This window comes from Malus domestica, chromosome 10 (genome assembly GCF_042453785.1).
Source record: "Malus domestica chromosome 10, GDT2T_hap1".
In the NCBI taxonomy this organism is placed as follows: Eukaryota; Viridiplantae; Streptophyta; class Magnoliopsida; order Rosales; family Rosaceae; genus Malus; species Malus domestica.
This window is the reverse complement of record NC_091670.1, coordinates 6195112-6222264: the sequence shown is the minus strand read 5'-3', so window position 1 is coordinate 6222264 and position 27153 is coordinate 6195112. Positions and strand designations below refer to the sequence as shown.

General features: G+C 36.9%; 5 protein-coding genes and 1 long non-coding RNA gene across 7 annotated transcripts; 2 read left to right on the top strand and 4 right to left on the bottom strand.

The window, feature by feature from the left end:
* The first annotated feature begins 2127 nt into the window (after positions 1 to 2127).
* Positions 2128 to 5649, top strand: LOC103422089 (NAC domain-containing protein 30-like). Its single transcript, XM_017328635.3, has 4 exons — positions 2128 to 2618; positions 3891 to 4073; positions 4407 to 4678; positions 4947 to 5649. Exons 2-4 carry the CDS (start codon positions 3914 to 3916, stop codon positions 5448 to 5450), a joined length of 936 nt encoding a protein of 311 aa, XP_017184124.1. The 5' UTR covers positions 2128 to 2618; positions 3891 to 3913; the 3' UTR covers positions 5451 to 5649.
* LOC139188958 (uncharacterized) lies at positions 3705 to 5488 on the bottom strand. Its single transcript, XR_011572393.1, has 2 exons — positions 5332 to 5488; positions 3705 to 3985 (listed from the first exon to the last, which is right to left on the bottom strand). It is a non-coding gene; the product is annotated as an uncharacterized lncRNA (long non-coding RNA).
* Positions 5650 to 7548: 1899 nt separating the features above from the next.
* LOC103444857 (uncharacterized membrane protein At4g09580) lies at positions 7549 to 12143 on the top strand. The gene is made up of 4 exons (XM_008383803.4): positions 7549 to 8165; positions 9183 to 9453; positions 9533 to 9703; positions 11706 to 12143. The coding sequence occupies exons 1-4, from the start codon at positions 7909 to 7911 to the stop codon at positions 11835 to 11837; spliced, it is 831 nt and encodes a 276-aa protein (XP_008382025.1). The 5' UTR covers positions 7549 to 7908; the 3' UTR covers positions 11838 to 12143.
* Positions 12144 to 12538: 395 nt separating this feature from the next.
* LOC103444856 (calcium-dependent protein kinase 11) lies at positions 12539 to 16542 on the bottom strand. The gene is made up of 7 exons (XM_008383802.4): positions 15789 to 16542; positions 14901 to 15044; positions 14636 to 14788; positions 14409 to 14524; positions 13318 to 13485; positions 12955 to 13179; positions 12539 to 12873 (listed from the first exon to the last, which is right to left on the bottom strand). Exons 1-7 carry the CDS (start codon positions 16330 to 16332, stop codon positions 12721 to 12723), a joined length of 1503 nt encoding a protein of 500 aa, XP_008382024.1. The 5' UTR covers positions 16333 to 16542; the 3' UTR covers positions 12539 to 12720.
* Positions 16543 to 21204: 4662 nt separating this feature from the next.
* Positions 21205 to 23929, bottom strand: LOC103444855 (subtilisin-like protease SBT3.11). 2 transcript variants are annotated; one of them, XM_008383801.4, is made up of 3 exons: positions 23529 to 23929; positions 23326 to 23423; positions 21205 to 21470 (listed from the first exon to the last, which is right to left on the bottom strand). In XM_008383801.4, the coding sequence occupies exons 1-3, from the start codon at positions 23735 to 23737 to the stop codon at positions 21397 to 21399; spliced, it is 381 nt and encodes a 126-aa protein (XP_008382023.2). In that variant the 5' UTR covers positions 23738 to 23929; the 3' UTR covers positions 21205 to 21396. The 2 variants fall into 2 exon arrangements, with proteins under 2 accessions (XP_008382023.2, XP_070663212.1); XM_070807111.1 differs by lacking the exon at positions 21205 to 21470 and adding an exon at positions 21680 to 21708 and having other exon boundaries at positions 23529 to 23913.
* Positions 23930 to 25169: 1240 nt separating this feature from the next.
* Positions 25170 to 25528, bottom strand: LOC103444854 (uncharacterized). Its single transcript, XM_017335344.3, has one exon. It carries the CDS (start codon positions 25484 to 25486, stop codon positions 25307 to 25309), a length of 180 nt encoding a protein of 59 aa, XP_017190833.2. The 5' UTR covers positions 25487 to 25528; the 3' UTR covers positions 25170 to 25306.
* Between the last annotated feature and the right edge of the window lie 1625 nt (positions 25529 to 27153).

Here is a 27153-nt window from a genome sequence, read left to right as displayed (position 1 = left end):
GGTTGCCTTATGAATACGTCTTTGATCATATAACAATGTAACAAAGACCATGCTCAGTCTTGGGTATGTTCCTAGCATTGTTGGGATCATTGATTTATTTATAGAGACATGCGAGTGTACAACAAGGGATCTCTAACCTTCAATCTTGGAAGGAGAACACTTTGTGGTATGATTCAGGATTCTTTGGCAAAGCACGTGAATACGATTTAAGAAGAATGTTCCAAATCAATTCACAGGAATCATATGGACTCATGGATAATAATCACATTGGATAATAGACATGGATAACTTCTTGTCTACAAGGAGCAAAGATCTTTGGTGTGGAGACTTAGAGGTTCCATCCTTTTAAAACTCGGAGTTTCCATTCAACACATCTACAAGGAGCAAACATAAAATCAAGGGTAGAGATTGAAGGCCTTTCACTTGGGTAATAACCTTGTGTAAACAAGGATGTGCTTTAAGGGTATGAAGTTCAATCCTTTCTCTTTTCAATTTGTGGTGAGTCTTAGTTCACCTTTCACTAGGCTTTTGAATTTTTCATGGGTTAAAGATTGAATTTTGAGGTCATGTTTTCCTTAGTTCCGCCTTTAATGTTAATTTTATTGTATGTGTTGCTCAAATAATCTTAATTGAACAAAGTTTTCCCTTCATAACCCACATGTATTATAAAATTTCTCCGACATAGTCACCCAACTATAATCGAACAAAGAGAAACACAACATTTCATATAAATAAACAAATTTTTTATGATAACAATTGAATGGTATAAAACAATTTTTGAAATGGCTAATTTTATGCAATGATGATCTCTGAATGACCACTTAACAAAATAAACATTTTGGATTATGGGAGATATATGTTGAGTGGTCTCAAATAAATAGTTAACACCGTATTAACTAACGATCATGTTAGCACAAGAGTGTTTTTGTTTCAAAAACTGTATGTTTTCAAGTCTTTATTTATAGATCATCCTTGAAAAAAAAAAAGATGAATCTGAGATGGCTAAGATATCGAGCTTAAGCAAAAAAAGTAAATAAATACGATATACACAGTATTTTGAGAAAAGCTCGAAATGAGATGGATATAGGTTTTTTTTTTTTTTTGTAGTAATAATCTTTTAAAGTATAGAATGAAAAACATTTAACTCAACTGAAGCTCTCCTGTTTTTAACTATGATCTTTCCGCAATGTGATCGTGATCTGCACCAAGAGCACAAGAAAGTGTAGCTCCCCACATACTGCCTGACAACCTTTCCATGTTGCAGGTATATAGGGTTACTGGCCCTTATATAAATCCGGGAAATTTAGTAGTAAAATCCAAGGAAACCTTTTCCAACAGAACTAAAACAATGTTAGTTTATAACCACACATTAACAAGATAAAAAATAGCTGTAAAGGGGACGACAGGGTTTTATCTAAATCAGAGAAAAATATTTTTCTAGTTGTATCTATATATATTTAACCCGCTGATAAGGACTGAATGGAATGAATAAGAAAGGTTGTTCTTGTTCCCGAGTGTATTAATTAACAAATAAGAAAGCTTAGCCCATTATATTATCCCAACCTTAATTTAGTGATCGAAAAGTGATGGATGACTTTGGCGAGACTCATCTGGCAGATACAAATTAAATAAAAATGAATACGATAAAACTCAGTAGAAAATGAGCTATTTGATACGGGCAGGTTGGGAGTCTGCCACGGCTGTATATGTGGCAGCAGATGAATGGTACCAAATGGCAGAGGCCGGCACACCAAACAGAATCGACAGGGAGGAGTAGATGGATAGTGAAAGGAGAGAATGTGATGATGTGATATATATATATATATATATATGTTGGTATGTTGGAGAGATTACATAGTGATGTATTTTGAAAACTGATAACTCTTTTTCTCAAGGGGGATTTGAAAAACTATTTATATAAACAACAAAAAATGAGATGATAAATTCAAGAGATAGTGTGGGAGTGAATGTTGTTAAAACTTAAAGCTTAAAACCTAGTTTAGTTATACATACATACATACATACATATATAATCTTAGAACACAAAATAGCGGTGGGCGGGGGTGGCGTGTAAACATGGTGTCACACTCACGCCGTCCAAACACAAAGCTTTTGCATCTCATTGTCTCAGCTGCCACCCCACGCGCGATGCCAATGCGCAATCAATACCATTACCATTCTTATCTACCCTCTCCTCTCCTCTCCTCTCCTCTCTCTTAATTCCATACCATATCTCTTGTTTTTAAACTAATTATAACTAGCTATTTTCTTCATCTAAATGTTCATCATGATCACCATCGAGCAGCTGGCCCATGTATATAAATACATTTATTAGCCTCTCTTTCTCTTCATCAACAAATTAATATTCACTTCACAGAACTGCAGAAGCTCTCTCTCTCTCTCTCTCTCTCTCTCTCTCTCTCTCTCTCTCTCTCTCTCTTACACACACAGAAGCTAGGGTTCCCCGGATCCAACTAATACATACATCTTCAATATTTCCTCCTTTTTTTACGTACGTCTGCATTTATCATCCTTGAGTATTTCCTTTCCTGATCTCTTACAAGTTCTCTTCCTAGAGCAAAGAAGGCAGCTGAAGCAACACATTTTATAGATTTCCTGTGAGTATTTTCCTGTGTGCATTATATATTATTCCGATCATGTATATGTACTCAATCACAATGCAGCATGCAGAACTATACATTATACAACATATATATTGCAATTTTATTTTAAATTTCTTAGTGCATTTTACTGATGAACTTACTAGCATTTGTGTCATCCATCTACATTTACAGTTAATTAAAATTAACATTTTATGGATGATCAATCGATCGATGATTTGTTTGTACTATATAGATCAAATTGACAATCTCACGGTAATTAATGAAAATCTTAGATTGGTCTTAATTGATTAGTTTTGATTGTGTAGCTATGTCGTGGGTATGAAGTGAAATGTTTAAAGGAATTTAATTCGCACCACTGTTACTATTAGTAGAGATCGATCGAGCAGGAGGTAGGAAGCAGGGAGTGTACTGCACTCAAAGAAATATAACATGCTTGTGCCAGCAAAGTCAAGCTTTTCGGCCAACTTTTGTGTTCGATATACTTTTGCCTAATTACTCCATGCAACTAATGAAAACAAATTACTTGAGCTTAATTATAAGATCCTATGTTTTAATGTTACTGTGTGGTGGGTTCCAATCCACTACTAGTCTGTCATGATTTCTTTTTCCGCAGTGTCATTTAGCTAAAAACACATGCAGGACTACTCACAGCTCCCACAAAGTGAAATCGCCATCATTTCTAGCTAGCAAATTAGCTACTATAGTATAGGTTCTATAAAACTTTCAGAATTCCTTCTTCAGTATCTCTCCAAATTAAAAGTCAATTGTTTGGTTGTCTTCTCTTTGATGTTAGACCTACGCCAATTACAAGAACCTTGCGGCTATATGTTTGAGTAAGGAATTTTTAAGTCCTAAGAAATTGAGACTAAGGTATAAAGAAATGGACTAAAAAAATGTTAGATATAGAAGATTAGGAATGACAACCATGACTGTTACATAGGCAATACGTATGTGAGAAAAAAATGGATCACATGACTCTTTTTATTTCACGTGATGGATGTACATAGGAAAATTCTATGGCACCCTTTAATAAAAAGAGGGTTGTACCATTTTGAATGTTAGTAGTGTAATGCAATCACGTTCAAATATAATATCTCATATATATTGTATAATAATTATGATAAGGCTTTAGTTAATAACACAGAATTACGTTGTTATTACTATAGCAAGATTGGTAGTACTCTCTCTATAAACACTCATGCACATATATAGCTAGTCAAAAGTATAATAATTACTCTTCCTCATACTTCCTTGCCTGATGTGCAGCTGCGTCTAGAAGATCATTAGTAATGGAGATGGAATCTTGTGTTCCACCAGGCTTCAGATTTCACCCGACAGAAGAAGAACTTGTGGGTTACTACCTGAAAAGAAAGATCAACTCACTACATATTGATCTAGATGTCATCGTTGACATTGACCTATACAAAATCGAACCATGGGACATACAAGGTACTTAGAACCAACTTAATTTTAACATTTGCAGCTTGACTTCGAAATGGCATAAATAGATATGGTCCTAAGGGCGTTTTTGTGTTCATACTATATATATATTTAAAATTTTTGCATATGGCAACGTGTAGAAAGAAAACAACATTGGAAAAATGCGCCGATGCTTGTTGGTTGCAAAAACAAAACAAAACAGATAGAAACAACATAAACACAAATGCTACTCTCTGTCATCACTCATCAATGGCTAAACAAAAGAGTTGTTATTGACATCTCATAAGATTATGAGCATATTCAAGCATTCTGATAACTATGTCTATGTATTGTGTGGTACAGCGAGATGCAGGTTAGGTTACAGTGAACAGAACGAGTGGTACTTCTTCAGTCACAAAGACAAGAAGTACCCGACCGGAACGCGAACAAATAGAGCCACAGTTGCTGGATTCTGGAAGGCAACAGGAAGAGACAAGGCAGTGCTTTCAAAGGACAACATTATAGGAATGAGGAAGACCCTGGTGTTCTACAAGGGACGGGCACCTAACGGCAACAAAACCGACTGGATCATGCATGAATATCGACTCCAAACTTCTGAACATGCACCCCCTCAGGCAAGTTCTTCAACATCGTCTATCCATTAACTTGTTATTTAATTTTCTTCAATTGATCCCAGCATTTGACAATATTAATACTCATTAATAATTCTCTGAAAACTTTATTGTTAAAGAGAAATGCCGTCATTAAACCCTAAACCAGTAAATAACATGCATTTGTACGTAGTTGGAATTTAATATTAAGTGAACATATATTTTCTACGCACACATAGAATTGATAATTCTGTAAACAAGCCATTAATTCGGCCTGGGGGTGATCATGCAGGAAGAAGGATGGGTTGTATGCCGGGCATTCAAGAAGCCAAGTCCCAGTCACAGGCAAGGTTTTGAAGCATGGAAGCATGCCTATGTCAGAGATCATCCTTCATCTTCAAACTTCTCGAGCGAAATTCCTATGCTGATCAACCCCAATCAAGGTTTTCATCAATCTTTTGGTTCAGAGGAAGATCATTTCGTTTCGAACAACATTTTCTTGGGTAACCAACTCATGGAACTTCCTCAACTAGAAAGCCCAACCATTTCAACAAGCTTTGTCACCAAAGAACATGTATTGCGTAGCAACAATATAAGCACTGACGACTATGAGGCGGAAAGGAGCAACAATAATAGCAGCAATCAACACATAGATTGGAGAAATTTGGACAACTTACTCGAAGTGCAATTGACTGATCGGGCATCCTTTTCTCATCCAAGTTTGTCGTCGGCACCTCAAAATTATGAGCAAGAAACTCAGAACAATCATCTTCTTGGATGCTTCCGAGACTTGTGACAGCAGAAGATCCATATATATGGTTTCAATGATTTATTCTTGTTATGCTTATGGCTCTTAAAAAAGAAAAGAAAAAGAAATAATAGTCCAGTCCATATAATTTGGTTACGCCCATGCTCAGTAGCCTGGTTACGGATGTTGGGCTGAGAGGCTCTGATGCCAAGAAACTAACTTTTTAAATGACAACTTATTTTATGAATATTTTCGATATCAATATAATATCATCCAATAAAAAGGAGTTTTTTTAGTTTAAATACTTGTTGCCAGTGAAGTTTTATGTCATAACAACATCGCATTATATGTCCATTATCATTAAAAGTAAAATTATTTTTTTTTATTGTAAATAACCATGATATCGCTAAACTATTGGCCTTTAATTTTGACAATGATGTTTTCACAATATTCATTGAAGCGAGCATTCAATTATTTATTTGCATATCAAGGATTTGAAAATAGAGGTCCACACGATAATAATGAAAGTTTACGAGTCTTTAAGTTGTACACTTTGATATTCCAGATACAAAATGCAAATCTTTCATGTTAGGAACATCAATATCATTTTGTTGACACAACTTTTGTACATCATAAAACAAATCCTCAAAGTTACCATCTACCAAGAATTGTAATGTTTGCTTGGATACTTCCACTAACGCTATTGCATCCACAATATGTTGGTGTTTCTTTTGTAATGCCAATAACTCGTTATGGCCTGGGTTTATAAAAAACAAAAAAAAATTGGCCCCGCGTGCAAGGTGCGGCGCAGTAGTGACAACAATGACAGCATACTTGAGTTTCATTCAAGCATTTTGTTGAACACCTTTCGTGCAGGCATTTTGTTGAACACCTTTCGTGCAGGTTCATAGGGGCGATTTCGTACTCTTCATAGGGTTTTCCAACGACCGGAGGGGCGCCCTCCTTGATCTTATGTGACTTTGTCACTACAAGCACCAATCATATTCTTTCATAAACAAATCATCTGTCAAGAAGCTGTGTGCAATTTCTTTGCTCGTGAGGAGGATCTGTTGTGTGTGTTGTGATCATCTAAAAAAGAGCAAAGGAAGAATGGCGTGCTACAAGGAGAAAAATACAAGAAGAATACGAGGAGAAAAATACAAGAAGAATACAAGGAGAAAAATACAAGGATTGAAATTGTGTTTCAATCCTATCACGTTTATTTTAAATATGGATGTTTAGAAAGACTACCAAGAAAGATTGACGCTGGTCCAAAGGTCTTAAGGTAGGGGTCGACAACATATGATTTTCGTTAAACGACCATGACTTCTTATTGAAAGCAACAAAGGTTGTTTTTTTCTTCTTGTACTCCTCTATTTTTTAAAATAAATAAATAAATCACTACGGTCTCTATCATCATTTAACTTGTTATTCACGAAAATCTACTTAACTAGTCAGATTTAAAAATCACGAAACTTTGGGTATAACGTCATCAGTTAATATATGACACTGTCCTAAGGTGCGTTTGGTACGCGGGACGGGACGGGACGGAACGGGACGAGGCGTTCCGTCCCGCGTTTGGTGCGCCAAAAATGGGTGGAACGGGCTGTTCCACGGGACAGATTTTGGGTGTTTTTGCGTTCCACCTCCTACCCCTGGAACGGGTTTGTTCCACGTATGTGGAACACAATGTTTTACCATTTTAAGACAAATATACCCCATGTCTTTTTCAAAAATTACACCTTCGTTCCGTCCCGTCCCGTCCCGTCCCGTCCCGTCCAGTCCCGTTCTGTCCCGTCCCGTCCCGTCTGCGTACCAAACGCACCCAAAATTAACACTTTAGCTATGACTCTGGGACGAAAAAAATTTCATGTACTAAATATTAAAATTCACAAAATTTGATAATAGTAAACTGATATTTACCCAAATTTAAATTTATGAACGGTAATAATTAGGAAAAACAGTCTTTAATATAGGGGTGTGCTATCCACACATCTTATTTTACTTCTCACACACCCCATAATAATTTATATCCGTTGATTTTCTTCAATTCATCTGATCCGACAGTCGAAAATTAAAAAAATGTGTAAAAAGTAAAATAGGATGTGTGGATATCATCCCTTATATTACACAACCTCGTTTTTGTATATATTTTCGGTCCATAGTCGTTTCATATCTCTTTTTGCATTCGCTTTCCATCTTTCTTGTTCCTAACCACATAAATTGAGTCTGATTGTTACCCACCGACAAAGAGGAATTGAATCTCAATTTTAACACCCAAAACCGAAACCAAATTCAATTCCCAAATTTGTATCCAAGAATTTGATCCACAACATGTGTCTGTCTCAGATTTTGAATCTTTGATCGATGTGGGTCGCATTCTAAAAACCACACTTTGAAACTTCGACCTTGACAGCAAACCAAGGACGCAAATTTGTCGATGAATGAGTGTTACTATTGACGTGGGCCCTCATCATCTTCGTATCGGTGCTGGTGCAATCCGTACATGGCGGCTCCGAGAAATCTGGCGGGGGACGCGGGGAGGCTGCCGAGGGACGAGGAGAATGCCAAGGAGGACGATTGGTCAACCGGCAAGAAGCTCAAGTCCGAAAGGTTTCCGCTTTCGCGGTGGGAGCTCGCGGCGGCTCTCGCCGTTGTCTTGGTCTTCTCTACCGGCCTCTCCTGTGTCTACTTGACCATGCCCGCCGCCGAGTACGGTAAACTCAAGCTGCCCCGCACCATTGTCGATCTTCGCCTTCTCAAGTACGTCCCTTTCGCGATTCAATCAATTTCTAATTTGGATTTGTTGTTCAAATTTTTCGAATATGTGATATTGTAGTTGTGTTTTTGAAGGGTTATTGAGATTTTGTTTACACTAATTTGATGATGGCGGAAAATTTTATTATCTGAGTTGCTTTTTTTTCTTTCTCTTTCTCTGATTTGCATAAGAAGTCCGATATTTGATCAAAAATGGCGTTTAATTTGCGGTTTCTCCAAAGATATTGTCACAAATGTTGGGTTGATTTGAAATTCGAATAAAAATTATGAAACAAGTAGAAATCCTACGTCGATAGGGCTTCTTTTTAGTCACTACACACCATCGAATTCACCTCTGCAAGGTATTGCATATTGTTTCGTAGGCATGTTTGAAGACTTCGGTAGAATGAGAATGTAGAAGGAACTTGTGTTTAGACTGCATTTGCATATGAGACCTGGTAGAAAGAATATATCTGTAGCCAGCTTTCAGATGGTAACAAATAGGCATCCACCCCCACCACTCTCTCCCCTCTCTCGGCATGTGAAAAAAGGGAAAATCTGGTCTTCAATCTTTTGCGATATGGAAGCCTGAGAAGAATCGCAAAGTAAATACTAGAACAAAATCGCCTTTCTTTCCATTCATAGAGAACCTATTTATGACCATGAGAACACATCTCCAAAATGTTCGTCCCAGTTACCAAGACAATACCTCATGACTTAAGTTTCCAACAATTGGAGGAAAACTGAAGGTAACTCATTCATTTCAAACAGTCACTTTCAAATCCGAGAAGTCACTAGGGGATGCACCTGTAAAAGGATACCTACATTTCACGTCCCTTTTGCACGTTACACACCACTGAGAGCGACAGTTGCAGTTTTGGTCTATGCCTTGGAGTCATGTCATGTTTTCACTTTTGGCTGTCTATTTTATCCAGTACTGTGGCCTTTATGGTCCCATTTAACATTAGTCATTTCCCCTGAATGCTTGTTCTGGTTTTTAATATTTTTTATAATCTTCTGCAGAGACAATCTGGCAACATATGCCAATGATTATCCAGCACAATTTATTCTGGGTTACTGCTCTACTTACATCTTCATGCAGACTTTTATGATTCCTGGGACAATTTTTATGTCATTGCTAGCTGGAGCTCTTTTTGGTGTAATCAGGGGCCTTATCTTGGTTGTCTGCAACGCAACAGCTGGAGCGTCATCCTGCTTCTTTTTGTCTAAGTTAATTGGAAGGCCTTTTGTTAGTTGGTTTTGGCCAGAAAAGTTGAGATTTTTTCAGGCAGAGGTACTTCTTATTACTCCGTTAAAATTGATCATTCTGCTACCATCTTCTGCTACTTTAACCTTAACTTTTGTGCATCCAGATTGCAAAGCGTAGGGAAAAGCTGCTAAATTACATGCTTTTTCTTAGGATAACTCCAACCTTGCCGAACCTATTCATCAACTTGGCATCTCCAATTGTTGATATACCGTTTCATATTTTCTTTCTGGCGACTTTTATTGGACTTATTCCAGCATCTTATATCACAGTCAGAGTAAGTTCTTTCTACTAATTAAATGCCAACTTTATTTTCTGTAAAATAGATGGAACTTTCTCATCCTACTATTTTCTGGTTAGTTATTGTCTTCTATATATTCCTGTTTTGGTGTTTGTATATGGTGCTCGCTATACTTTTTAATAACAAATTTGTTAAACAGTTCACACTGCTTAGATTAGCTCTGGGCAGCATTTTACTTCATTGTTTTGTTATGCTTTTGAAGGTTTTGGACTTTAAGGCCTTGAAGTACGCCGTATTTAGAGGTAGTAATCCATAAGCATTGATGCTGTGGTGGGGGTTGGTCAGAGAAGCATGGTTCAATTGGTTATTATTTGTTAGTCACGTTTTCAAACTTTTTTTTTTTTTGTCAAAAGCATGTCTTGGGTAATTTGGTTGGTCAGAAATAGAAGAACTTGAGTGGAGTTTGGCTGTGGCAGGTATGTGCTAGGTATTGTTGCTTTCTTGGGTAATGACATGAGCTTAACTTCCTTGTAGTGTGTGTACTATGGTTTCTTGTTTTCTCCAACCTTTAGAGATTTTGCATTTTCTGTAATTTTATTAGATTGGGGAGCTGCTGTAGGATAGTTATTAGAGTTGTATTGCGATGTTAGAGGTGTATTTTTGGATTTTGTTCTAGGGTTGTATCGTATAGTGGGTGGACATCTGGTTCACTAAGTTTTTCATCTCAATTTTAGCTCTTTAATAAAATTCCATTTCTCAGATATGTAGAGTTGGAAAACACAAGGTAACACCGGTGGATTGCAGAAACATAGTGGATATGTGTTTTGTTGTCTTATCTTCAATCTGAAGTGTGATTGGCGGTCACATGAGATATTTAAATTGTAAGGGTCTTCAGCCAACTGCTGGCAAAGGTAGCCTGCTGGGAGGTCAGGCGATTGAGCCAAAGAAGTCGACCAACTATGTTGGTTGGCCTTCCATCCAGAAAACCTTCTGGTTTTGTTCTTCTCTTTTGACAGTGTGTCTAGTCAAGATCCCATTTACTTGGAGTCCCATACTCCTAGGGTCCAAGAGTGAACTAATTTTGGTCAGAGTACTTAGACTTTGGTAAACTCTAGTATTAGCATGTTCTTGGCATAATTCAATATTATAATCAAATTCGGTTGAGGCCTTCAAGCTCTTCTATGAATACCTAAATCTAGAACAAAGTCTCATGAAATTTGCAAATTTGTTAATGTTAGTTTTTGGTTGAAATAGTTCTATACCTCGTAGTGTCAAATTTGTCTTTTTACAATGCAATAAATCATAAAGAAATCAAATTGATTATTATTACAGCAAATATAAAGTTAATAGAAAAAATATATATTTTGAGGATGAATTAAGGGGTCTCAGTAAGGCTGTCATTGTCAAGCTTCCCGTGCTGTGTAATTAGGTGTATGTTTGATGATTGATTTGTCCATGTGAGATGGGACATGATAATTAAAGCTTTCTTAGTTAGATTGCAGGTATAGAATTTAATAACCGTACTGACAATATTGTCAATATGTATGAAGATAGCTTTTGGATAAACATCAAGTATATATCTACTAAGAATTGCTTTCTTACATGCATTTTACACGTTGTCCCTGTCCAAATAAAAATACGACAGATTAAATTGATTTTCATCATGTTAACTTGCGTACCGTGTTGTATGGCCACTTTATTTGCTGCACTTAATAATAATAATAATAATATAAAATAGAGCTCCATTGCACATAGAGAAGGCATCACAATTGCGACCAAAATAATCAAGATACACATAAACGGAACATCTGATCCCATTGGTTTAAAGTATAGTTGACATCTTTAATTAGTTTTCTCTGAAGACCTTTTATTCCCAGAATTCATCTCACTTTATTGCAGGGGCCATTCTTTAACTGTTTGCTTACATCCGAATATCTTAGACCGTCCGAAGTCTGTTTTTCAAGTTTACATATGACAGTTTCTTTTCTTGAAATATTTTCATCGTAGTCGTTAATACCTGCTGATTTTGTTTTGCTAGGCTGGCCTTGCTCTGGGAGATCTCAATTCAGTCAAGGATCTCTATGACTTTAAAACTTTGTTTGTGCTATTCCTCATTGGCTCTTTGATTATATTTCCAACCGTTTTGAAGAGGAAGCGAATCTACGAATGAAAGTTCTGGTGGTGAGGAACCCCCATTCCATGCTTCTGTCAAAAAGGGGGGCGTATGTAGTCTCAACGCTAAGTAGTGCAAATGTTACAAAGTTTTCCAGTACCAAAGGGGAGTGTCTGTTTATCAATATAGGCTCCTCAAAGCATTCTTTACTAGGTAATGCATTATTACGGAGTTCAAATGAAGTTCCGGAAGCTGCTGTGCAATATTATTTATGAATTTATCATTGCTTTGGGCTCATGTAACATTGATAGTCCTTGTAAAATAACAAAGTATTCAGAAAGTTGTGGAGCTATATTGTTTTTCCGATGGCGGTTGCCCTTTCGTTTTTGTTACTTGGCTACATGGTTAACCGGTTCAGGGCCAGCGGAAGTTTGATAAAGTGTTTTGAGTTTTAAGTTGTAACTGATTGCAATGAGGTTTGAAATGGGATTGGAGAAATTTTTGTATACGGCAAACGTATTTGCCAGGATTTCTTTGGACCGTTGTTTAATTATGTCGGATCAAAGAATAGGGTAAAACAACAATGCTATATGTACCACATTTACTGTCGGACATTGTTATCCTCCTACCCCAAGTCACCTATGTTGGAATGGTCGTCAATGAATGTGGTTCAAATAACAGCACTTTAAGATTAAATAACATTTTCGTTTTTATAACTTTAGGACAAACATTCACTTAAATCATGTGGTATTCAAATGTTATATGGAAATACGGTATGACTACCATTAGATAACGAAAATATGTCGTTTGTTACAAACCGAGATTAAGATGATCATGGTGAAAATCAAATGGCTACTCTTCATGCCAAGTTTTCTGTCTTCAGTTCCTTCCTTTTACAAATTACATGTTTACAAGAAATTGCAGTTTCTTTGTTACTATCTCATTGTCCGGTAGAAGTAGACTGATCTTTTATTCCGAAAGCGTCAGCCAAGTTAAAGTTCAAATTGTTTCTCATGGTTCTGCTCCTCCCAATTCCTCCATCACCCCCCTTCCTCATCATTGCAGCAAACTCCCCATAATCGATACGCCCATCCTGCAAAACTTATGTAATTAGGCTTCCGAAACTTCATTAATATTATTTCTAATCGAAATAATAATGAAAAGAAACGCTTACATTGTCTTCATCAATCTCTTTGACAATTTCATCCAGATGAACGTCACCTAGACCAAACTCCTTGCAAGCCTGTTGAAGCTCATCGACGGTAATATATCCACTACCATCTTTGTCAAAAAAGGAAAAGGCTGCAATCAAATTCTCCTCCCTTTCCATCTTGTTTAAGTGCAAGGTAGCAGCAAGAAATTCACCGTAGTCTATTGTTCCGCTGTTGTCGATATCAGCCTGTCAATATTGCCGAAGCAAAAAGATTTTGTGAGGGTCATTCATGTTAATAACGTTGGAGATCTATTAAGATCATAAACGGAAGAATATTGAAAACTTTGTAACAGGCAGCCAGTTTATGGGGATCAATCTATTAACTGCTTCCATAAGGGACTTGATTTCAGACTCCATTAGCTCCGAGCCCACTTTTTTCAATCCCTCTTTAAGTTCCTCAAATGTTATTGTCCCGCTATTATCTGTGTCGATCATTTTGAACAACTCTTTTAATCCACCAATCTCTTCTTCTGACAGTCTTTCTGCTATAACCTGGGCAAAGAAAACAAGAACACCGCAGTGATCTACATTACACCTCACCAAAACAAAAAATTGGTCACAGTAGAAGTAGAAACAAATTGCTGACATAAAGAATAACAGAGGTAGTTGGTCCAATACTAAACAATAACATACATATGGCTTCTCACTGCTGATTGAGTGAAAACTCAGATATTCCGATTAGAACTTTACTTAACCATAACTAATCATATATATAACAATCAGTGTTGTCTGCCTACTTCACTATGGCCTTACATATTTATCAGTGAGAGAATTAAACAGAAAAAGAGAGGTCTTCCCCCAGTCTCACATCGCTTTAACCATTATTACAACCACAAACACTATCAAAACATACACCCATCTTGTGAAGTTGATACGAACAATATATGATAACACGTGTATTATAAGGAAAGTGATAAGTTTTTTAATTAGTCAAAAATGATATTTCTGCTCAGACCGACCTTTATATAATACAATGTGCACTACAAAGAACACTTTCTTTATCATTGTCAAACAAAAACTGTATTGGTTGCATAAGATTTCTTCAGTGGAAAAATTGGGTATCCTACAGATGTTTCTACAACTCCAGTTGAAGTTGAATGCAGTGTATAAATGGAGGTTTGATCTAGAAACTATAAAAACAGTGTCTACGTTACAGTAACCCGATGTTTTGCAGGTGAAATGAAATCCCAAGTCCATCCCATATCATGTTACTACCATTTTAAAAATACTTGTTACAGAAGTTATGATATTAGTTGTTATCTTAAACTTATGATGCCTTGACAGAGATTGAATTGTAACTCTCACATTGGATGATAAATGAATTTAACAATTGACTGCAAGGTTACTGTGGAAAATGTATTAGAATGATAGATATATAAAAAGATGATAATTGGTAAGACATTAATAAGACATACTCGAAGAGCCATCTTCTTAAGCTTATTCATTGCTGAGAACTGCTTGAGGCGGGACAAAACCGCAGAATCTAGTGGTTTATCAGGGGCAACTCTGTCGTCCACAATCCAGGGGTGACCTGAAAAGATCCATTTTAGATTTCAACACAGCTACCATTTGGATAGAACCTTATCTATGCAACAATCTCATAAAAATTTATCAGCATAGTACTAGGTATTAAACCACTCACATAGGACTTCATGGGCAGATATTCTTTTCTTTGGGTTCCTCTCAAGCATCTTACACATGAGATCCTTCGCACTTTTGGAAATATTAGGCCAAGGCTCAGATTCAAAATCGATTTTGCCATGTAAAATCTGTCTGAATATCCCTGCTTCAGTTTCTGTAGATACATATTGAAACATTAAACAACTCACGATACAACAAAAGAACCAAACATGTTAATAAAGGTCAAGCCTCACTGATAAGGGTTAGTAACTGTTGAGGATCGCTACCTGCCCAAAAAGGAGGAACCCCGCTTAAGAGGATGTAAAGTATCACACCAGCACTCCATACATCCGCTTCAGGTCCATAAATCTTGTTCAACACCTCAGGTGCAACATAATAGGGACTCCCAACGACGTCCTGGAAAACTTGTCCTGGAACAAGAAAAGGTATAGCTGAGCACATAACCAACCATCTTTATGCATGACAAAAACACCATTCACGCTTCAATGGGGAGGAAGAGAAAAACACAAGGGAGAGCCGCATTTGATACAGGATAGTGATGGCGTCAATTGTACACTGGCTTGGAAACCAAAAAGAGAAAAAGCATTGTTCTGGCAAAGCAATACATTTGGAATTATGTTTATGCAGACGGACTGTCTTGGACATAGAGATTGATGAGTAATTTCGCTCACGGGAATGACCGAATGTATTGGCATACTGAATAAAACGTAGATTCCTTGTTATGATATCAATACCATGACAGATGAGCCATCCATCCCCAACCAAAAGGACGTTAATATTGTCGAATCTAGTGATGCAATATAGAAGAATTTCTAAATAAATCTGGCAACTTCCAAACATGGCATAGAGGAAAAAAAAACAATATCCGGGAAATAGCTCCTCTGTCCTCCCTCGTAGGTGGAACCGCGGAGTTTATGTTTGTTCATCATATCCAAGACTAAGTAGAGAAACCTATGTACGTATAAATCAAGCAAACCCTAAAGATTGAGTACACAACAAGGCACAAGAAATTCAATTGAGCAAAATTAAATAGTTGAAGAAATAATCAGAAATATTTTCAAAAGCTATAGCAGACCAACATTTCCCTTTCCTAGTTCAATAAAGAGAAAGAAAGAACCAAGTAAAAGTGGATCGGATAGGAAAGGAAGCTGAACCTGGCTTGTAGAAGACGGACAAGCCGAAATCGGTGGCTTTGAGCGTGGCGTCATCGGAAGGCGTGTCGAACAAGAAATTCTCGGGCTTGAGATCGCGGTGCATGACGCCGAGGGAGTGGCAGCCCTCCACCACCCCGACGATGGTCTTGATGAGCTTGGCCGCCTCCCTCTCGCTGTAATGCCCCTTGCGGACGATCCTATCAAAGAGCTCCCCGCCGGCGCAGAGCTCCATGACGAGGTGCACGAAGACGGAGTCCTCGTAGGTTCCCTTGATCTGGACGACGGTGGGGTGCTCGGAGAGGTGGTGCATGATCTGAATCTCCCTCCAGACGTCGTCGTAGTCCTCCTGGCAGAGGAGCTTGCGCTTGGGGATGGACTTGCAGGCGAACTGGGCGCCGGTGGGCTTGTGGGTGCAGAGGTAGGTGGTGCCGAATTGGCCTTGGCCCAATTTCTTGCCCATGAGGTAATGGTCTCTGAGTCGTGGCGTTTCGTACGGCAGTACTGTGTGGAGCTTCCCCGCTTGGGAATGCAATCCTTTCTTCATTCTTTCGGTTCGATTCGATTCGATTCTTCGATGACGATGAATTTCTTCTGATTTTTTTACTTTTTACGCGTGATTTGTGATTCGATCCTTTCCATCCTCCTCCTTCGCTCTCTGGAAGAACTGTTATTTCTGTTTCTATCCTCTTTCTCTCTACCTTTGTGGATTTTGGTTGGTCACTATCATACCCCCTGACTCTGCCTCAATTATTATCTAGTATTTTTTTATTATTATTTTTTTTATTTTGGGCGAAAGTGAGATTGGAGGGAGGGAGAGAGGATGTGGGTTTGTCTGTTTATGGTGTGACACGTGGAGATGGGGTTCTGTAACTGTATTCAGCTTTGGATAAACTTTTCATTGTGACAGAAACACAAATGGTACCCGGCTTGTTTTTATGTAAATGGTGAAAAATTTTATTTTTTTAAATCATTAATTTTTTAACACATAAATCTTGTGTGTCGGACACTAAAAAATCTCTCCAGCTTGTGCTTTGTTGAGCTCGCGCGCGCTCTCCGTCTCTCTCTTCTCATCTCTACCCACAAACATTCCCTCCACGTTAGCAAATTCATAACTACGACAAAGACGACAAGCAACCTAAATTATTCCTCTTTACTTTCTCACGTGTGTAGTAATGTGGAGACATCTATAAATAAGGGAAAATACCAGTTTGGTGAAGTATTCGGAAATGTCAAGAAAGTTCCTTTATTTTGTTCACAATTGAAATCCAAAAAAAAAAATAATAATAAGGACAAACTAGTAAAAAAAAATAAATGAATAAAAAAAATGTATTGAAAAATAAAAAAATAAAAACATTTACATAGTGAGAGAAACAAATAACAAAAAACAACAAGAAAAAAAAAAGTAGTGCAAACGGAATAGTTGGAAAAGAAAATTAAAATTAAAAAAAATGTTTTAAAAGTTAAAAGGAAAAAAAAGAGAACGTGTAGATGATGAACCCTCAAACAAGATGGAGAAAACGGCTCCAACCTGTTAGCAGTTTTCTCTAAATAATTCCCACGATCTGATGTGTGATTTTAGTGGGAAGTTCAACAGTAACTACCCACATATCATCAGTATACAGTTGGATGATCGGAAGGGAATCACTTTTCGTCTTCTTTGAGTTTAGTGTGTGGTTTCAATTTATAAGAGTTGACAAAATCAACGATAAAGATCGGTGAAGATCTGATATTTCGGAGAAAATTCTTCTCCGAAAATCAAATAATCCATCAGGTTAGTATTCATATTTTCAATTTGAGTACATATTCAATTGTGCTTTTTAATACATGAGTTTTTAACATGAGTGCCAAATACCTTGAATAATATCACAAATTTTCCCTTTTTGGTTGTTGGTGTTCTGGGTTTTGTGCTTTGCGTGCAAGGTGTCTTTTCAACAGGTATAACACTTTCTAGATTATTCATCGTAATTTTGTCTGTTGCATTTGATTTATGGTCATTATAATTCTCTAACTTGAATAATATTATTTTGTTGTAAATAATGTTTTTCATACGGTGTGTAGTTGAGTATTTATTTGATAGTTTGTTAACCCACATCAAATCCCAGAGAGCAAATCGTAGGAGGGGACAGAGCCCCTTTTTTTAACAAGGTTTGATATCTCCCTCTCTCACTTTTTTCATCCCTCCTTATTTATCTACATGTACCCTTAATATCTACGCAGATTAGCCTCTAATTGGTAAACAGAATTTAATTATTATTCTTTAGTTTATCATTTCACATCTACTAATTTTACCAGTTTAATGCTTGATTTCTTTTTGTCAATTTAATTGCGTTCTCATAGATTACCCAGTTGATTTCATTGCTTATTGAAAAATTTGTTGGAGACAGATTTTGATTTTCCTTTGATTATCTCAAGTAATAATGCAAATTCTGACCGGAACAAACATGGGTTTCTTTTTTCCTGTAAGATTATGATTTCGAGTTAAGAAGACAAGGCCAAAGATATTATGTGATTATTTGAAATAGAATGGTTTTTGTAGGGAGTCTGAATGTTTGTTGTGGCTACAGGAATCAAAAGCGAGTGAAAGGTAAAAGCTTTTCTCTCCCAAGCATTCATCACCAGCAATTACAGCCAGAGCTAGATATAGGGTTTAGGGTATATCTCTCCTCTTGCTTTCTTTCCACGATTTTTCTGTCCAAATTTCTCTAAGAAAGTTAGGGTTTTGGTTTCCATTATTGGATTAGATTTGTAGATATTCCAATGGCTCTCACTTTTCTTTTATTTAATAGCATAATCTTGCTCTTGGTATTTTAACTTTGCTTTCTTTGCATCAAGATTGTATCTTTCTTGGTTTTCTATATAACCCATGTATTCCGTATATATTTACTTTTAGAATTCTTTGATGTTGCTATTTTTATGTTTGGTGTGAGAAGTACTGGGTTATAATTGTAAGGGTTCTATCAGACCAGTTACCGTATGTTACATTGTTCGGTTCAAGCATTTCTTTGAAAATATTTTAGGGTTCTTTGTTAAACAATGGCAATGTGAAACTAGGAAGCACATTTTTGTTGCTTAGTTGTAAGATACTTGAGAAGCCCAATATTACACTTAATCAAAGAACCGAAAAGGATGTGGAGGTTTTGATTTCTTGGAGAAAAACGAGGACTAAACTTGGGAAGATGCTTAAAGCTCAGTAAAGAGACCTCCGGAAATTTATGCATGATAGTCGACACACCCAATTTCTCTAGCATTTAGCACCATGAAATTTCCATTTCTTAACAAATTCCACACACCCAATTTCTCACTCTCACCCCCCCCCCCTGAAAACTCGTTAGCAATGTGGTTTGAAAGAACAACGGTGGTGCGGTTTGAAGGATGTACAGCTCAGTTGGTCACCATGGCGGAGATGCCGAGAGACGAAGGATTTTGGGTTTTGGATTGAATCTGAGGTTGCAGGAGTTGGGCATTAATGGCATCTCGTCGAATCTAAATTGTAAGGGAAGAGACTTACGAGATGGGTTTGTGAAGGTTCAAGATGGGTTTCGAGACGGATTTTTGAAATGGGTTTCGAGAATGTAGATGATGTGATGGGTTCCGAGATGAAGGTGATGACGATGGGACGAAGGAGGAAGAGCGGCGGGGGCCTTGGACGGGAGAGAGGAAACGCCAGCGGGGGAGGTGGGGGTGGGGTAGGATGGGGTGTTTGGGTTGCAGGGAAGGGGAAGGGCTCGGGGAAGAAGATGGTTTTTTTTTTTTAAGAGGGTAAATTATTATAATATTTTAAATGTACAAGAAATTATTTTTTTTGCCACGTGGCACAAATTTGACAATCACGTCAGCACAAATGTGGCAGCCACGTCAGCTCTTAACGGACAAATGGATAGAAAATGTAACGGATGTATTATATTAAAATAAAATAGTAGTGAGGTGCGAGCAAACCACAATTTTAGCTTAATGGGTCAACCAATCTAGCCGACTTAAGAATGGCGAAAGCTCACTTATCAAGCAGCAAGGCCCAAATAATTATCAAGCACCAAGGCCCAAATCATTTGCCAAACTCTGTAGTAGCAGATCACAAGTAGACATTACTTCCCCTATTTTAAGTTCTCTGACTCATTCTTTAACCCATCTGATTCATTCTTTAACCCATTTATATTAAGTACACATGTTTTAAGTTGAATCTCTCATTTATATATTAAGGAGAAACGTCAATAGATCGTAATACTAGTAAAAATTACTCTCTTCTTTTTAAGTAGATTAAAAGAAAGAAGTACATACAGTTTAGCCTGTGATAGTAGTAAAAATTACTCTCTTCGTTTTTTAGTAGATTAAAAAAAAGGAAAACTAATGAAAAGGGCTTGAAAACTTTGAGTTTTAATGCTAAGGACAAAATAAAGGGTAAAGTGAATAGTACCAGGATTGACTTTTTAGTGTAAAAATGTGGTTTTTCGTTAAAGTGAACAGTACCGGGTGCTTTTCGTTAAAGTTCCCTTAAAAAAAAGGAGTAAATGCAGTTTAGCCTCTCAACTATCACAAAATTATGAATTTACTTCTCAACTAATTTGCCAATCTACCAATTTTTACATTCATTCTATTTCTTATTAAACAATTTTGCATGCCAATCACATGTTCACTTTTTAACGAGCTTTTCAATTTTGACTCTCATGCATCGCAAGTTCAAAATCAATTTCTTACTTGTCTATTATGTGGTTCAAGCCAACCTACCACTCCCAATACATTTTCTACTGTCTAGAATTCTCTTTTGGTCATTGATATTACAATTTACGCAAGTGATATTCTTCTCCGCTTATAAGTGAAATATCTTTAGTTGAGCTCTCAATGATTTCAACACCAAACTACAAATAGCTTATTGTGTAGCTCAAACCCCTCTAACCCCCGACATGATTCTCTCTCTATGAGCTTGTTTCCGTTGAATAATGACACATTAGCAAGTCTTCGTGTTGAATGATGACGCCATCACCTAGGCTAAACCTCCTCCTAATACGTAGAGCAACTTAGATGGACTGGCTACCCATGGCGTCGCAGTCCAAACAATATTATGTGTTACTCTCACTCCACATGACATTGTGTTATTAAAGACCAAGACCCCAGCGTGGCGGTGTACCCGGTCCATCTAACTCCATCTCCCGAATCCAATGGTCCATCCTCTCACCATGAGGTGCTTTTCGTTTACTCTTAATTTTTCCATCACCTCATCTGAATCCTACCCTTCCCACCACGTTGATTGACCCAAAGCCTTCCCAAATTAAACTAAAAACCTATAGCCTGGGCCCGATGTTTGTCATCCGCAATGCACCCTTACAAGTCATCTTTGGAACATAAGCATTGTCATCCATCTTATATTTCCTAAGGAACCAGACGTATGCTCAAATTACTACCTCTGCAACTTAACTAGGAATTAAGTAATCTACGAAAACTATATATACAACATATCAAAGTTACATAAGTACGAGCGGCACTCGTAAAACATATATTATCAACCTTATTATGGAAAAAGTAGACAGCATGCCAAGAGTAAACAAGTTTATTGTTTTATGCACCACGGTGGATACTTAAGTAAACATGTTTCTTACTATGGAATTCAGTTCCTCTACTGCAGCTTTCCAGGTCCTGAATGCAGCTGGAGTGTCCTGCTTGGTACAACCTGAAGAACCCCAGGTAGCTCTGCCAATATTGAGTACACAACAAAACAATGAGTAATTATTTCTACAATCTCAAACTGGCTAGTTTACCGGGTTCATAACTTGCATAAAAGAAGTATAGCTGTAATTCAACAATCCGTAAAAGTGTGCATCATTGAGAAACTTCGTATAAAATGGATTTTTCTCTTTTGTTTGGCGTTTATATTTGGAAGGAGAAACGATTAAACTCACTTTCACAATGCCCATGCCTTAAAGTTTTCCTAGCATAAAAAAATGAATTACTCATATACGTTCTTCATCTGTCATAGCAAATAGATGAAATGCTGAAATTGACCCAAAATGAGAAAAGCGAAAGACTTGAGCAATCAATCATGGACGTAATTATCATATAGCACCAGTACTTCATATCAATGCCAGCCTAGAGACACAAACAAATGCCATGATACTGGTAATTACTTTACTATATGAAAGATTAAGCAACATTTGCCATGTGCTTAATAGTAGTCATACACAACAACAAGAAAAACAACGACAAAAAAAGAAGGAATACAGTGTCAGGCTGTCAGCCATCGGTATTAAGCATGAGCAATTGTATAGCCTAAGTTAAACAAAAGTAATCTATTATAATGTGAATCAACAAGGAAACAGTAGATGTTCTACCACTGGGATACTCATTGGAGCAACAATAGTAGCATAAAAGTTTTCTTTTTAAAATAATTACATCAGGTAACTTTGATTTGTTTAGAAGTTAGAACTGCAAAGACTCTGAATCAACAACAGGATAAGAGAATTACAGAGATTATGCAACCAATGATAAATAGTAAAAACATCATTTGCTATTTTATTTATTTTTGTTTTTCCCACATTTGGGTATGCCAAAAGTAGCATATTATGAATTTCAAGGGCATGAAACTTGAGAGTGCATAGGGACTTTGAAGTTTCATGGAGCTCAGGCTAAATTTGTTAGGAAATGCACAACAAAAATAAGAGGAGGGCCTTAAAGATGACTAAAGGACAATACATTTGAGAGATTGCTCAAATGACTCCTTGAAAGGTGTCGTTTTCAAAGCCCCGTGTTAAATGTCCCTTTAGCACGTTTGTAGTGTTCGAGTAGTTGCTTTGTAGTGTTTGAGTTATTCACAAGTAATATTCTCGTAGTTCATTTTTAACAAATGAGTCAATGCTCCTTGGGACCTTGATCCAACATAGGGATAAAGTTCACATCGAATAGGACCTGGTAGTGGGGGCAAAACTGAAACTCTAAGGCCTCGTTTGGTGTAGACAATTGAAATTCGAGTGGATAAGATACTATTCTCAAGAAGAAAACTTATCCATTACAATCCTCCTCAAATGGTAGGATTAGAACCTAGAAGGGAGAAGTTTCCTTGATATCTAATCCCCTCAAAATGAAAATCATTCTCCTCTACCTTCATTATGCCTTGAATTTAGAGGGTTTCCGTTCCAATCCCCTATACCAAATTAGTCCGACGCATTCTGAACATGCCAGAAAGTGATAACAATGAACAAGCAAAGAATAGCCACAATTGTTGAAACAGATGGGATCTGGGGTCCAAAACAAAGATAAGACAAGCCCACAGAGGCCAATCTATATCAATCAGTACACACCTAATTCCCCAATAGAAAGAATCAATACGCTACCGGAAATTTAAAGATCAACTTTACAATTACAATCGCCTCATGAAGCTTGAAACATTGACATACATCAACATTACAATCGCCTCATGAAGCTTGAAACAGTGATATTAACCATGTCAAAGAGGAGTACAAGGGATCGGATAAATAAATAACATTTGCTAAGAACCAGAAGAATAATCATCATCAACACTAAAAAAAAACGAGAGAGAGAGAGGACTAACTTGAAATTTGTTCGACCTGCTGAGGAGTGAGCTTAGCAGAGAATCCACTGGCAGCCGTCTTGTAACTGTACACCAGCGCCTCCTTCGCAGCCTCCTCACTGTACGTATATATGTATGTATGCATATCACAAATTCTCAAAATTCACAAATTCACAAATTCATTTTTCTTTCGTTTTCCCAGGAAACAAACAAAAGAGAGAGACCTGCCGAGGACGGAGGCTAGGGTTCGGATGTGATAGGACTCGGGCTCTTCATTTTCGAGAGGGCGCTCGGTGTAAACGATGTGGACCGCCGTTTCGGAGGAAGCGGCGGCGGATTCCGGAGCAGATTGGTCGGCCATGGCGAACACAGAGAAGATGATGAGATTCAAAAGCAAAATTGAAGACAGTAAAGTCTTGGTGATGCTTACCATTCCTTTTTATACAATTCAATCACAATTTCAATTTGTGTTTGTTTGGTAACTCCTTCTCTCTCTTCACTCTTACGCCTTTGCCTTTACTTTTTTCTCTTTGGCCTGCACCTTGGAAATGGAACCTTCTTCCTTGTCCTTTCTTTCCTTTATTTTATTTTCCTTTGCTTTTTTACTAAATCGATATTTTTACATTAGAAAAACAGGTGTTTGGTTAAACTACATAATGGGCAGGTTAATTTGATATCGACTTCGTCATTCATGAGATTCGATATTTTTACACTAGAAAAACAGGTGTTTGGCTAAACTACACAATGGGCAGGTTAATTTGGTATCGAATTCGTCATTCATGAGATTCGAACTAAAAACTCACACTTCTAAGCAAAGAAAAATATCACCAGATCGTAGTATTAAATAATTATTTTCCTTTGCTTAAGTTTTCTATTTTATTTTATTCTATTTTTTTCTTTGATAGTACCAATGTTTAACTGTCCGCAAAATGTAAGAATAATCTTTGGCTACTCAAAAAAGATTAGTAGAAAATTCTTACTCCAAATTGTTTGTTATTGATTCATAGAATTTCGTGTTTATAATTAAAATCATTCATATTGTAAATCACTTTATAAGTTTCTGCAAAAAAATCAATTAAAATTAAGGTCATTTAGTTATTGAACTGTGTAAAAACAAATGAACAGGAATAGATAAAAGTATTACGACTTGTCTATGCATTTGCTACATTAGATTATCTAAACAACCTTTGTTTTAATTCATTTTTTGGCAAAGGTGATATTTAGGTAATAATTCATAATATGAACGGTTCTAACCATAAGCACAAAACTCTGTTATTTGAACATGAAGAATTTTGGATAAGAGTTTCTTATCATTCTTCAGTAGCAAAGCATTGTTCAAAATATAAGTGCATTAGGCATAGGTGCTTAACATGTCGATTCGAAATATAACTAGGGTAGGAGCTCGTATTCGTATATGTTCAATGCCTTGTGAAAAAAAATTGCTGATGAAGAGTTTGGCTGCTTTGATATATCGTTACCATTATATATTTTACATGAAACTCTGTCGAATATTTTAGTAGTGTGCCGTTTGGTGTCTAAAGTCAATAGGCGTCTTTAAAGAGTGTCTAATGATCAAGACATCTTTAAAGGCAGAGTGTACTTGATAGTCGTAGAGTTAGGCCTTTCACTCCATACCTCACTATGTTGAGGGTTTAAGTTGCCTAGGCAACAAGAGAAAGATGAGATTCAAACCCAACTAGACCATTTCCCCCAAATCATATGAAAAATAGTCACAAGTAACCATATCTTTCACATCCCTATTACAATTAGTTTTGTTGGTTAGAGCAGCCCGTCCTCGTTTTATACCCAAAAGTTCTATTTGGTGTAGTTGAGAATTTAACAAATATAACCCTTCATCGAAATAATTAAACAATCAAAATTTGAACTTATTATATATACTTAAGCAAGAGAGAGCAACAACTTTCATCAGGGCAAGCTTTTAGGAGGAGTTAGGTCTAACTAAAACAAAAGGCCTACAGGGAACAAAGAGAAAAAAAAAGACTCAAACTTTCACTTTTGTCTCTGTAAACAGAACATGACGATTTACAACAGGGTCGAATTTTCGGATTTCAAGCTTTTCCCTCACCTTAAAAGGCTTCTTCTTGGTGTAGAAAAATCCAGTGCCAGCAGATGAGACAAGTCGAATGACCATCGTAGTCTTCTTTTTCTTCTCACCAGCCATCCTTTAACTACTTCAAACAACACAGACAGAGAGCAAATCATCAGCCACAGAAAACATAAAACACATGTTACAGCATACGTATTGGCTATCAATATCCCACCCCCCAAACAAAAAGGAAAAACTGCATACATGTTGTTGTACATTGTGGCCCAAAAGGAAGCACTTAGGCCTGGTTGGTGTCTATGATTAGGATTGGATTACATAACTCACTAGATTCAATGTACGTTGAAAGAAGAATTGATGTCAACCTTCATATTTGGTCTAATTTGAAGGTAGAAGATGGACTAGTCGTGAATGAAATACATTTCTTCCTTCAACGGACAATGTTTCTCATGAGTTACGCAATCCAGTTCAATCTTTGACACCAAACTAGGGTAAAACTCAATTAAGAATGAAATCAAGAAAGCTCTTTGCACCAAAAATTTAAAATGATAGTGGTCCATAATTTCAAACCCACAAAATATTAAGGTTGTACTTCTCCAATTGACGATATCTACCTCTAAACAAACAAGTCATATGCACTACTACCAACTCTACACTCAGGAACAGACCACATGCAAAGAAAACATATACATACGTGATCAAATCAAATGGTTTGCCCTCTACATTTAACACATTTAGAACAATAAATCTGTGAACAAATGATATTACATTTATAAAGTGTTATGCAATGCACCTATAGCAACACAACAAGGCTACGCCACAACAATGACACTTGATCAAAAACGAGGCATAAAACTCATCACAAATATATTTCGCCATTACGACAATCAATGTGCGTCAAACATGAAACCTCTGAACCACGTGGAGACAAAAACCACAGAACCAAAGGCAAAGGCTCTTTCAAGAACAAAAGCTTCTGTTTTTTCGTATGTACGATTTTAATGGATTTTAGAATCTAGGTGTATTCAATTAAAATTTTAAAAGAATCTATATGGAATTGTAGAGTCCATTAAAATCCTTTAAAATCTGTCACCTAAAGAAAAATCCATTAAAATCCTCGGAAATCCAAATTGAATACATCCTTAAGTCATACAATGGGAGAACCATACTCTCTCTATGTTAGTAGAGTCACACAGTGGGAGAACCATAACCATACTCTCTGTCTATGTTAGTCGAACGTAAGACTACCTACTTATGGGTGAGAGTAATCCTACTAAATCGTAGCGTCAGTGACAAGGAAGAACATAAACTGATACAAAACCACCCTATTACCTATTGGAAAAACAAGCCTGTGAATCTGCGACCATTCCCAATCCAAAAGATTTAAAACAAACAAGCAGTACAGCAGCACTACTACAACAACAAAAACGCATAAAGAAAAAGATAGGGGTAGAAATTGGTTGAAGGAGTTTTGCACTTAATGTTGTAAAATTTAATTTGTAAGAGAGAGGACGACGAGGAGGAAGCCGAAGAGACGGATTCCGTACACAGTTGAAGGCTTGAAGATGGAGCCCTAATAACACGATGCCATAACGCTCGCGTTGTAAGTGACATCATATTTGTTGAAAAGGACTGAGATGCCCTTAATTTCTTTCTTTTTGTTTATTTGGTAGATAAAAGAAGACCCCTAAATTTCACTTTTTAATCCCCATAGTTTGGTTGAGGTTTGTTCTTCGTGCTTGCATTTTGGATTGTGCCAATTTTTACATGGTATTGAAAAATTA

Coding starts and splice junctions, on each gene's coding strand:
- LOC103422089 (XM_017328635.3), top strand. CDS start 3,914: ATGGAGATGGAATCTTGTGTTCCACCAGGCTTCAGATTTCACCCGACA. Junction 4,074..4,406: donor CGAACCATGGGACATACAAG/GTACTTAGAACC, acceptor TGTGTGGTACAG/CGAGATGCAGGTTAGGTTAC. Junction 4,679..4,946: donor CTGAACATGCACCCCCTCAG/GCAAGTTCTTCA, acceptor GTGATCATGCAG/GAAGAAGGATGGGTTGTATG.
- LOC103444857 (XM_008383803.4), top strand. CDS start 7,909: ATGGCGGCTCCGAGAAATCTGGCGGGGGACGCGGGGAGGCTGCCGAGG. Junction 8,166..9,182: donor GTCGATCTTCGCCTTCTCAA/GTACGTCCCTTT, acceptor AATCTTCTGCAG/AGACAATCTGGCAACATATG. Junction 9,454..9,532: donor TGAGATTTTTTCAGGCAGAG/GTACTTCTTATT, acceptor TTGTGCATCCAG/ATTGCAAAGCGTAGGGAAAA.
- LOC103444856 (XM_008383802.4), bottom strand. CDS start 16,332: ATGAAGAAAGGATTGCATTCCCAAGCGGGGAAGCTCCACACAGTACTG. Junction 13,180..13,317: donor TCAAGTCCCTTATGGAAGCA/GTTAATAGATTG, acceptor CAATATTGACAG/GCTGATATCGACAACAGCGG. Junction 12,874..12,954: donor AAGAGATTGATGAAGACAAT/GTAAGCGTTTCT, acceptor TAAGTTTTGCAG/GATGGGCGTATCGATTATGG.
- LOC103444855 (XM_008383801.4), bottom strand. CDS start 23,737: ATGGTAAGCATCACCAAGACTTTACTGTCTTCAATTTTGCTTTTGAAT. Junction 23,424..23,528: donor CTAGCCTCCGTCCTCGGCAG/GTCTCTCTCTTT, acceptor ATATACGTACAG/TGAGGAGGCTGCGAAGGAGG. Junction 21,471..23,325: donor GCAGGTCGAACAAATTTCAA/GTTAGTCCTCTC, acceptor CAATATTGGCAG/AGCTACCTGGGGTTCTTCAG.
- LOC103444854 (XM_017335344.3), bottom strand. CDS start 25,486: ATGGCTGGTGAGAAGAAAAAGAAGACTACGATGGTCATTCGACTTGTC.